The sequence below is a fragment of the Prionailurus viverrinus genome, chromosome B4 (assembly GCF_022837055.1).
Source record: "Prionailurus viverrinus isolate Anna chromosome B4, UM_Priviv_1.0, whole genome shotgun sequence".
NCBI lineage: Eukaryota > Metazoa > Chordata > Mammalia > Carnivora > Felidae > Prionailurus > Prionailurus viverrinus.
This window is the reverse complement of record NC_062567.1, coordinates 22,752,309-22,764,463: the sequence shown is the minus strand read 5'-3', so window position 1 is coordinate 22,764,463 and position 12,155 is coordinate 22,752,309. Positions and strand designations below refer to the sequence as shown.

The window sequence follows — 12,155 nt, the reverse complement described above, 5'->3', positions numbered from 1 at the left end:
CTCTCACTCAGCAAAGTATCTTACACTCTGGGAAGCACTCCAGAGCTGAGACCTGCTGAAAAAAACGTAAATTCTTATCACCCTTTTAGCCCTGGGTATGGAGTCGGGGGTGGGCAGGGCAGGCCAGGATGTGCTATTTAAATTTTAGTGTTTTATTCGCTTCTTATTTTTTTCTTTGCGCATATATAACTGAGTTGGCTTCGTCTGTACAGGGAACACAGCTCCATTTGTAATACCCCTTGTTGTTCTTTTTCTGTTTTCTAGTAAAGAGTAAGTTTTAGCACTTTAAATATTGTTGGTACCTTCAGAGTGGGTAAAATACATACACCCCAAATGGTGCCCCGCATACCGCAGTCAGTAATGCTACCCTTGTCCTCCTCTCCCTCAGAGATCTCATTTCTTCTCACAGTTCCAGGTTCGTTCTTGTCATGCCTGTGGTCACGAGGACACCCTCGCCCTGACCTCTCTGTTACACCACAGTCAGTCCTTGTCTGATAGTGATAAGGTAGATCGATTTCCTTTCCTGAAACTCACAGGTCCAGAGCTGAAGTCATCACCTTCCCCTCTGCTTCTCTTTATTTTTAGATCCAAAGAGCCAAGTTCAAATGTGATCTTCACCAACCAACTCCCCTTAGGGACCATGAGCATGTTACCTCACCATCATATCGAAGCATTTTGGGAACAGATGCTTTTACCTTTAGCTCCCATTCCTTTGGTTCATTCAGCAAATAGTCATACCTCCAGGACAGCATAATTACTGAGTAGAATTTAAATGAATACAGCAAACTAATGAGTGCCTACAGTTTGCTAGCTGATGAACAAGTAGATGACGCCCCTGTTTTCACAGAGCTCACGGTCTGTTAGAGGATCAACACAGCTAAAAGACAGAGTACTGGGTGATTAGTCTCTTGACTTTCAAGTACAGAGAACACACGAACTTGGTACTGAACCCAAATTTAGAGTGTTAGGGAGGATTTCCCTAAATTGTATCTAAGCTGAAACAACAAGCAAGAATTAGCACATGAAGAGGACAGGAGTGTCCTTGCAAAAGCAAGCAGCGTGCCATGAGGATCCAACAACACAAAAGAGAACCTGCAATATTTCTGGAAGCAGGGGGACCTCATGTAGCTGGAGTGTGCATAGGAAGGAGTATCAAGAATGAAAATTAGGGGTCCCTGGGTGGCACAGTCGGTTGAGCATCCGACTTTGGCTGAAGTCTCACAGTTCAAGGGATTGAGCCCCATGTCTGGCTCTGTGCTGACAGCTTAGAGCCTGGAGCCTGCTTTGGATTCTGTGTTTCCCTGTCTGTCTCCCTGCCCCTCCTCTGCTCAGCTCATGCTTTGTCTCTCTCAAAAGTAAATAAACGGGTGCCTGGGTGGCTCAGTCGGTTAAGCCTCTGACTTCGGCTCAGGTCGTGATCTCACAGTTCCTTGAGTTCAAGCCCCATGTTGGGCTCTGTGCTGAGAGCTCAGAGCCTGGAGTCTGCTTCAGATTCTTTGTCTCCCCCTCTCTCTACCCCTCCCCTGCTCATTCTCTCTGTCTGTCTCTGTCTCTAAAAAAATAAACATTAAAATATAAATAACCATTAAAAAATAACCATTAAAAAATGAATGAATGAAAATTAGAAATAGAAATATAGCTCACAACATGCAGTCTATATATAAACTTGTCAAGGGGGCGCCTGGGTGGCTCAGTCGGTTGAGCGTCCGACTTCGGCTCAGGTCATGATCTCATGGTTCATGAGTTTGAGCCCCACATCGGGCTCTGTGCTGACAGTGCAAAGCCTGGAGCCTGCTTCAGATGGCCTCCCTCTCTCTCTGCCCCTAACCCACACGCATTCTGTCTCTGTCTCTCTCAAAAATAAATAAACATTAAAAAAAAAAAAAGTAAACTTGTCAAGGAATTGATATTTGATTCTGTATGCACTGGAGGGAGAGTGAGAGATGCGGGTGACACATGACAGGAGCCTAAGCCAGGGTGGCAGAGACAGGGCCGAGCAGTGGCAGAGGGACAGCTTAAGGTTAGGGGAAGTTTGTTGTTGTTTTAAGGTAGGAGAGAATTTACTAGTTTTAAGTGTTGATGGAGCCACAAGAGGTGAAGATTCAGAAAGAGCAGGTGTAGGAGTGTGTGACTGTTCAGAGGGTGATGGTCTAGATGGATTTAGACATATACGTTTATAGAAAGGGCTTCAAAGACATATCCACTTGTTGGCTTCTGTGTTCCCAGAGTAGATGAGGTCTTCCAGTGAGCTTAAGGTGATGAGGGTGTCACTAGAAGATGCATTCGCTCCACAGATTTTTGTTGAGATTTTAATTGCTTTTGGGGAAAGGCAAGTGACCTAATATGATTCCTGCTCTCATGGAATCTGTCTGGTGGGATAGACAGGCCATGAAGCAATGTATTACCCAGTTGTTGAATTATGACTTTTAAGTAGTAGGAAGGTATACAGGATGTTCTGAAGAGTTAAAAATGACAAACATGGTCGAAAGGGTCAGGACAGACTTGCAGACTTGCTTGAGAAAGATCTGTTTGAGCCAAGTTCTGACATATCAGAACTCCCTGGGTTGAGCAGATGCTTTGAGACAGAAGGAGGAGGTGGGGACCAGGTCAATGTGGAGTCTTGTAACCCATGTGAAGGTTTTAATCTTTTTCAGAAGAGCCACTGGAAACTACATTTCTAAGAATGTTAAGGGAGAGACAGGATCAGAATAGCTCCTTGGAAGGACCTCTGGCTGCTGGTGATGGTGGGTTAGAGTGGCTGATGAGCAGGGGTGGGGCAGCTGAGGAGGCTGGTCCAGAAGAGGAGGTGAACGTGGTGGTACCCTGGACTAGTGTGACAGCAGTGGAAATTCAGATTGTGGCTCTGAAGGCTAGTTGGGAGGTAAATTGACAGCCTTTGGTGATTATTTGATGATAGGGAGCATATGGGAGAGCAGGAGGCTCCCACGTGTGACCACAGAGAACGGAGGATTGCAGTGACCATTGTGGGGATGTAAGAAATACGGTGGGTAGGAGAACACAGAATAATGGAAATCTTAGTTTGTGTGTGGAGAGCAGGAGTGGACAGCATGACTGCTCCAGGACGGTGTGGGTTTTCAGTACTCGTTGACTAAGTGTGGATGCGTGGAGGGGCCACTGGTTTGGTCTGAGACTGGAGGTCTCCTTGGGAAGTGCGATAGGAGGACAGTGTATAATAGAAGACATGAGGCCCATGGAAGTGAAGCCATGAAGGGCTGCTGGATAAAAAGGAAAGAAATGTTATTAGAGGTCCCCATGACCGTAGGTGTGGCAGGATAACTGAGGGAGAGATCCCAAGGGATCCGAGATCGGAGTCCTATTGGAAAAGTGTGAATTTAGTATTTCAGTAGTGAAATATAGTGATGAAGAGTGAAGAGTGATGGCAGAGTCGAGGTCTTTCCAGTAAAGGGTCGAAGTGGAATAGAGAAGAAGATCGCTCTAGACGCGGAGTCAGGGATGTTAGATGCTGGTCTTTTGACAGGGGTTCATGTGGATGCCAAGGTTACCCAAGGAGCTGGCAGGAACTGAGGCACAGCAAATGACAAGGGCCAGAGGCTGACGTCCCAGAGTAAGGGTCCTCGATAGGGGCAGCACTGCACTGGAGAGCATGTAGACATTTACTCCTTTTTAAAGTCAGAATGGCTAGGGGGCCAGGAATGTAGACGTGACATTTCTACAGAACTCAGGTCTGACCTGCGTCCCACGTGCCTCTCTCCAATGTTATAGTAGACATTCAGGCACTGAATAGATCAGAACATATGGTCAAGTTTCAAGAGGTCTGCCTTCTGAGACAGTGAAGCACTGTCCCATCCCACAGGGAATTACTTTTACACTACACTTATATGTAAAGTGAAGATCATTTGCAAAAGTACCATTTTCTGCACTTTGATAGTCTTGACAAATGATCTCTGGTTCAATTAAGGCTGTTACCCCGTTCCTTACCATATTCCAAAGAGTTTCACCTGTCCTTTCTATCCAGTTTCTTGTCTTTATTCTCCTGTTTTCCTGCACCTTTGGGCTTCCAGTTTCCTGTACTTTCCTGTACAGAATGGTTCCTTATCTTATTACTCTTAAATCCAACCTTATTATTGGTAAGTACAAACATCTGAGTTTAATAGGTTTTCTAGTCATGTCTAAGCATTTACATATTGAAACACATATTTTTTTTATTGTAAGTACTCTTTTTAAAGGTTATTATTTTGAGAGAGAGAGAAAGCACTCACACAAGTAGGGGAGGGGCAGAGAGAGAGAGAGAGGAAGAGAGAGAATCCCAAGCAGGCTCCGCGCTGTCAGCACAGAGCCCAACTCTGGGCTCAAGCTCACGAACCTTAAGATCACGACCTGAGCCAAAATCAAGAGTCAGATGCTCAAACCACTGAGCCACACAGGTGCCCCAGTTAGTCCATTTGATTAACTTGGAGGGAAGAATTATATGTACCGGTAAGTTACATTAGCTCTGAATTCCATTTCACAGTATAAATGGGATGTTACAGAGTATTTATTATAAAAAGGGAGAGCTGAGTGCCAGGAATTGGGACTTGACAGCAGTTCCTGGAAAGACAGAAGGTGCTGATGAGTGAACACAGGGGGACAGGTCTCCTGATCCAGGCGAGGGCCCTGCAAAGTAGTGGTAGACCAAGGAAGGCACAGCCCCCAGGTCTGGCCTCTTCCTCTTCGTTCGCACTTCTCCCTCCACCCAGGATGTGCACTGTCCTCTTCTGTGTCCACCTGTATGTCCTTCATTGTCCGGCATAAAACCTTGTTCTTTTCAAAGCTCAGGAGAGGAAGTGGGTGAGGGAATGAACATGGGTCCCTGGATTGTGTGCCAGGTGCTATACAGAAGTTATTCACTTAATTCCTCCAAAAGGGGAGTAGGATAACTTTCAGTAGCATGAAGTCTAATCAAGGCTCAAAGACTAAGCCTCAGAGATGATGTCCTGTCAGGCCACGGTAATAACCCGCCACAGACTGGGTGGCCCACGAATAACAGGAATTGACTTCTTACGCTTCTGGAGGCTGCGAGTTGGAGATCCAGGGTGCCGGCACTGCGGGGTGAGGGCCCTCTTCCCCAGTCACACCGCATCTGGCTGCGTCCTCACGTGCTGGAGGGGAGGGAGCTCTGTGGAGTCTCTTTTGTAAGAGCGCTAATCCCTTCCTGGGCTCCACTCTCCTGACCTTAGCACCTCCTAAAATCCTCACCTCTTAACACCTTGGGCTTTAGGAGTCCAACACATGAAGTTGAAGGGGCACACGTATTCACCCAGTATCAGCAGGGGAGGAATAGTGAAAAAGGGAACCTGAGTCGGGTCCGTCTGGGCCCGCAGCCTGTGTTGTGTCCAGCGCAAACACCATCACTGAATGGAGCCTGATGGCAGACTGCGAGGCACTCGTCGGGGGCTTGTGGCCTTCTAACTTGTGTTCAGATTCCTGTTTGAAACTTCTGTGTGTTTTGCTCCGTCTCTTAATCATTTTGTGTGACTCTCTCAACCTAATTACTTTCTTTGAAGGCGGAAGTCACTTTTATGCTCCGCAGTATTTACTATCCGCTCCCTGTCCATTGTGGTGTTTACTATGCATGCACTGGTGGATTTAAGCATGCGAGGCCAGTGCAAGTTTTCAAATGCTTAAGGACCAACTGAAAACATAGCGTGAGAAGATTATCTCGAGCGACGTAAATGTGGCTGATGGCTTTGCACATTTAAAATGCATCATTAGAGGTGCCTGGGTGGCTCTGTTGGTTAAGGGTCCCACTCTTAATTTTGGCTCGGGTCACGATCTTGCAGTTGTCGGATCGAGCCCTGAGTTGGGCTCTGTTTTGGACATGGAGCCTGCTTGAGATTCTCCCTGTTCCTCTCTCTTTCTCTCTGCCCTTCCCCTGCTCACGTGAGCACTCTCTCCCAAAAAAATAAATGCGTAAGTATAAAAAAAATAAAGTGCATCATTAGAGTTGTAGCTACAATAAAATTAATGTTCCAAGATGTTATTTTATTAAGCTCTAAAAACATTTTGTATTGAAATGATTGGTGCCTGGAGTGCACACGTCCACTTTCTCAGGCAGGCATATATTTTAGACTCTTCTGGATATCATCTCTTGGTGATCTACTCAAGCTCTTGGGTATGTTTCCTTTAAAACAAATTAGTTCTTGTCTTTTTAATGGAAAGGTAGGGGTTTAAATTTTCAAAGTAAAAAAGCAGCAAATGAACTAGTAGCTTTTTCTTATGTACAACTTGACTAGAGATAATCTCTTTATTCGGGATGCAAAGTTGGATACGTGTTCTCAGTCTGTCAGTCACAGACTCATGTTCAGTGATAGACTTGCTTAAACAGTGTTTTCTGTAATCATTTATATTATCCTATTTTTCAGGTCCCGTAGGAGTAGGTTTGAATGAACTGAAACGAAAACTGCTCATCAGTGACACACAACACTACGGTGTGACAGTGCCCCGTAAGTTCCCTGCTCCCCAATGCTGCTAACCGCTGCACTGATGATGACTGGGCACTTAGGTGGCATGGGTGGCACCCAGCATGGTTCTAAGCGGTCAGCATCTGGACTCACAGCAGACCTAGCAAGTATGCAGCGACATTCTCCACATTTTACAGTGGAGGAAACTGAGGCACAGGAGTTCAGGGATTGCCCCAGAGTGCAGACATCATTGGCAGGGTATTTGTTAATTTACAACTTCTTCTCTATTCTTAGTTTTTTTCTTTAATATTTCTTTTTTAAGCTTATTTATTTATTCTGAGAGAGAGAGAGAGAAAGGAGGAGAAAAAGGGAGAAAGAGAATCCCAAGCGGGCTCCGTGCTGTCAGCACGGAGTCCCACATGGGGCTCGATCTCATGAACCGTGAGATAATGACGTGAGCCGAAACCAAGAATTGGACACTCAAGCAACTGAGCCACCCAGGCGCCCCTCTACTCTCAGTTTTTATGGTGAATTTTAATACACATATGACAGTATTATTTACAAATTTTCTTCTATGTAAAAGTCTATTCTACTTCCTAAAATAAGTGCTAATATTTTCCAGAGTTTTTCACCAGGTTTAAGATCAGAAGGACCAAACCACAGAGAGCTGAAGGAGGCCTCTTCTAATATAAGCCTTTCTTAATTACTTTTTATATGTAGTAATTGGCAGATCGTGTTAAATGGGCCTTTCATGGCCATATAATCCAAATATGGTAGGCTTCTTTTCAGTATACAGAATTAGACCTATTTTTATAAAAGAGGTTTTCATAGGCTTTCTTACAAGTGAAATGCGATGCTGGAAGCATTTTGATCTCCAGAATAAATGCCATTTGAGTGCTTAATATGTTGATGTTAGAAAGCCTTCTAAAAGATGAAATTGAAATGTTGGCTTTTTCAAGTGGTTTTAGTACTGTTAACAACAAAACAAAACAAAAACAACTGTTTGTATAGTGCCCTTAGCAATGAGCAATGTTCTAGAGTTTGAGAAGAGTTGGGCTTTATTTTAAAATTATAGTTTTCTATTACCTCAAGTTACTCCTTGTTACTGCATTTTTCCAAATTATTGTTTGTAATCGTTTTCAGCCATACGTTATAGGACCGCTGGTTTCCACCAACAGAGATGAAAGTAAAGGAAAATGTGGAAATGTGGAATTAAATTGTGTTTCTCTCTCTCTCTCTCTCTCTCTCTTTTAACTTTAATCATTCACTTCTCTTACAAAGCTGAATTGCAACATACAGGTAATTAGAAAATTTTACAAAACTATTGGCCAGTCTTACAGGTGAGCAGTTACAAAGAACCTAGAGGATGGAAAAACAGATTACGAAGGGGGAAAAAAACGCATGTATTAACTTCCTACTGTGTATTCATCTCCTTTAATTGTCTGAATTTATTTCAATGTCCCAACAACGGGGCGACACCTGCATGCCACAGAGGAGGAAAGAGGGAGCAAGGATCCGTTACCTACTCAGAGTTCCACACACAGTAGTGGTACAACCGCACTCGAAACCAGGTTTTCTGATTCCAGTCTTCACGGTCTTCCTCCCATATACGATACTACACAGTCTTTTCCAACTACATATTCTCTTTATTGCAGCACAGTTAATAATAAAAATCCACGTATTTGGAAGATGCTAAATACCAGTAAGGCTGTTGATCACACATAGGGCTTTATGATAATTTTGGTGTTACTCAAGGACCTGGGGCAATGTACTTTGGCCTCAATTTATCCAACAGTTCAAATAATATCTGCCTCTAAAGTTGTTGCAGAAATTGAGAACATCCAGAAGGTTCTGGGGCTGGAACTCTCCAAAGAAATCCCCAAAGTAGTAATTTTCCACTCAGATTCACTTTTAAACAGGTGTTAATGTCAGAAGATTCCCATGGAGCAGTGTTTTCCAGACTTGGCTGATAATAAAAACCTCTTGGGCTTCATATGAAAAGATTCCAAGGCCTTTCCAAAGAAATCCTCCTTCAGGAAATCTGACAGAATGCCTGAAAGTCTGTATTTATATATCCCAGGTGACTCATAATACCAGACATGTTTGGAAAATAACAGCCATAGCATCAGCTCGGGATGATTTAATTAATTAAAGAAGAATATATTTTAAGAACAAGTTTGGAATTTCAGATTGTTTTGCTTTGTCAAATATTCTAGGTAGAGTCTTGAGTATTTGGAGAAAAATTATTGCTCTGATTATTCCACCAGTATTCTGTTCGATGTTTAACTCTATAAATCTTTTCCCCCAAATGTACTAAATATCCACCAGAATGGGTAGGTTGAAAAAGATGTAGAGCATTGGAACTCTCACACATTGCTGGTGTTGGTGGGAGTGCAAATTAATTCATCCACTTTGGAAAACTAAGTGATACTATCTACTAGAGCTGAGCAAATACATACCCCATGACCTCGCGATTCCACTCCTAGTACACAGCCAACAGGGATGCACACAACGTGCACTCGGATGGTTTTGGAAACATTATTCCTAAGAGCCCCAAACTGGAAAGGACCCAAATGCCCATCAGTGGTAGATCGGATAAGGGACATGATGGCATGTTCACACGACAGAAGACTGTAATGCCCAATCTGCTGCTCCGCACAGCATTGGGAATGAGTCCACCAAACGTGTCCAGTGAAAGGCAGACACAAAAGAGAATACGCAATATAACTCCGTTTGTATAAATACAATAAAAGCAATGCTAACGTGTGCTGTTAGATGTCTTGAGGAGGTGGATCGGAAGGGTGATTGTGCAGTGCTGGAAATCTTCTGTTCCCTGGTGGGTGCTTCTTACCTGGGTATTTTCATTCTGTGGAAATTCGTTAAGCTTACATGTGAACTTTTCTGTCGAGCATACTTCAGGTTTTTCAGTGTTAAAAAGAAATACTTGGTAGTTTAGCTCACTGTGGTTTGCTGAGGTCCATTTTCTGGTCTTGACTGCGCTACAGTTATGGAAGATGAACACTTTCCTTCATTGGAGAAAGTTGAATGATAGTTACACAGAATCTGCTCTGTACTATTTTTGCAACTTATTGTGAATCTGTAATTATTGCAATTAAAAAAAATTATTTAAAAGGATGCTAAATGAGGTAAGCACTATCACTCTTGGGCTAAAATGGCAGAACAAATTATACGATCTTTAAAAAATATCTGTGTTGCCACATTAAACATTGAAAGTTGCTTTTAAAGAAAGTGGTGGCCGAGACCTGTTTTCTGCTGTCTTGCTTCTCTGTGGGAAATTTCATTCTCAGTGAGCAGCACCAACACTGTTTTAAGGCTCTAGGTTATCATCAACAAATTTAAATGACTATTAATATAACCAGGCTTTCAAAAGGCTGTCTCAGTAAATTAAAATAAAGCAGTTAACAAAAAGTATTGCAGTAAATGTCAAATTCTTGATGAATTCCCAAGTCTTTACAGTCTGGAATTTTGGGCACTCACAGCCAACCACACCTGTTAATCACTTTGTGGTTTCTCGTGAAGGCATATATCACAGTTATGTGTTTTCATAGGTTTCAAAGGACTCATGTTCTGTAACACTTCTTTGTCTATAGAAAACCTCAGTTGAGATTTCTAATATATATATATATGTAAACTAGGGTACCAATTCAAAAAAATTTTTTTTTCTTATCTCATTATGGCAGTTATTTGGGAATTTTGTGGGAAGCAGGGGAAGAAGGTGGAGTTTGTCTCGTATGTGTTTGATGTTTGTCTGACGGTGAACACAGTGAGTACTCTGACAAGTGAGCGATGGTGAGGTGGTGGCCTGCATTATAGTTAATGTGTCTATCTTTCCCTTTGAATTCTCTGCCCTTAAGAACTTCCAGATCCCTTCTGCAGGATTCCTCACCATTAATGAGTTTGTGAGATTTCCCATGATCCCTCACTGCAATTAGCAATAAAACTCTTCAACAGTAAAATTACATCAGGCTTGGATAATTTGGGGTGATGGTGATAAGCAAACACTTTGTAGGTACATTCACTTTTAACTGTGTTTGGCAGTGTCATAAATGTCTTGTTCACTTGAGGTAGTTCTAAATAATACTTTTAACCCTCCCAAGGGGACTCCATGTGTCAGGGCAGTGACCCTTAACACTGCATGTTCTACATTTTCAGAGTGTTCTGCCGTGACAATTGAACAAAGGTAACCTTTTCTCAGTTCACCAGAAACAAATTAATGCACATAAAATTCTCAGTTTTGATTTTCAGCAGTACATTCTTACGAAGCTTACTATTTGCCAAAGGAACGCCAGCAGACAACTAAATTGTTGAAATGACAAATGCATATTAACCCTAGATTCCAAAGCAGAGGATCATACTACTTTTAATATCTTTCGTACTTGTGGATGCGTATTATGTTATTTACACTTTAATAGAGTGAATTTGTCATGAAATTCATTCTTAGCTTTTATGACAAGAATTAAATTTATTAGTATTACATGCTGTTCCTGCAGAAGGTGCGACATTTCGTAATGAATAGCACAATTTCTTGGTGCTTTACCAGTAGAAATACGAAAAACTGTTTTAGAAGATCTGAATGTTGTATTAAAATATGCTTTTAACTAAATAGAAGTTAATTAAAATTTTGGATATAATTTAAATTTAAGTTCAATTTAAATCAATTACTTTTTGTATTAGGTTACTTTTTCCCCCCTTTCTGCAGTTTTCCTTTTACATATTATTGGGATATAATTGAAATAGATAAGCTGCATATATTTAAAAGGTACAGTTAGATCTGTTTTAACATACATATACACGTATGAAATCATCATCACAATCAACATAATGCATATTACCATCTCCTCAAAAAATCTGCCCATGCCTTTAGTAATCTATCCTTCTACTCCTGGCCTTAGGCAACCACAGATCTACATTCCGAAACTATAGATTAGTTTAAATCATCTAGCACTTTATATAAATGAAATTAGACATTGTTCCCAATTTTCTTTGGGGGAATGGGTTAGTTTATTTCACCCAGCATGAGTTTGAGATTCACCAAGGTTGTTTCATAGATTAGTAATTCATCCCTTTTCATTGCTGAGTGGTATTCCATTGTATGGAAATACTATAATTTGTTGATCCATCCATTCACCTTTTAATGGATACTTGGGGGTTCCCCCCGTTTTGGGTTATTACAAATAAACCTATAAGCTAGATATTTTGATGAATATATGTTTTTGTTTCTGTTGGGTAAATAGTTAGGAGTAGAATGGCTGGGACATAGGTAATTTTGTAAGACCTTACCAAACCATTTCTGAAGTGGTTATACCATTTTACAACCCTGGCAGTGCATGCCAGATCTAGTTGTTCTACATCTTTGCCAACACTTTGTATAGTCAGCCTTTTATTTTTTAATTTAGTTTGATTTATTATTTATATGTAATGTCAAGTTGGCTAACATACAGTCTATGCCATGGGCTCTTGGTTTCGGGGGTAGATTCCCGTGACTCATCACTTACGTACAACACCCAGCGCTCGTCACAACAAGTACCCTCCTCAATGTCCATCACCCATTTCCCCCTCTCCCCCACCCCTCCCCATGAACTCTGTTTTTTCTCTGTATTTAAGAGTCTCTTATGGTTTGCCTCCCTCCCTCTCTGGTTTTTAACAATGTTTTCCCATTCCCTTCCCCCATGGTCTTTTGTTAAGTTTCTCAAATTCCACATATGAGTGAAA

General features: G+C 41.9%; 1 protein-coding gene across 2 annotated transcripts in view; it reads left to right on the top strand.

Moving 5' to 3' along the window:
* The window catches only part of MPP7 (MAGUK p55 scaffold protein 7), a 218,128-nt gene that overhangs the window by 190,476 nt on the left and 15,497 nt on the right, over window positions 1-12,155 (top strand). For both annotated transcript variants that reach the window (XM_047865088.1, XM_047865087.1), the window contains exon 12: window positions 6,384-6,464. In XM_047865088.1, the coding sequence (XP_047721044.1) occupies window positions 6,384-6,464 (81 nt within the window). The remainder of the gene's footprint in view (window positions 1-6,383; window positions 6,465-12,155) is intronic.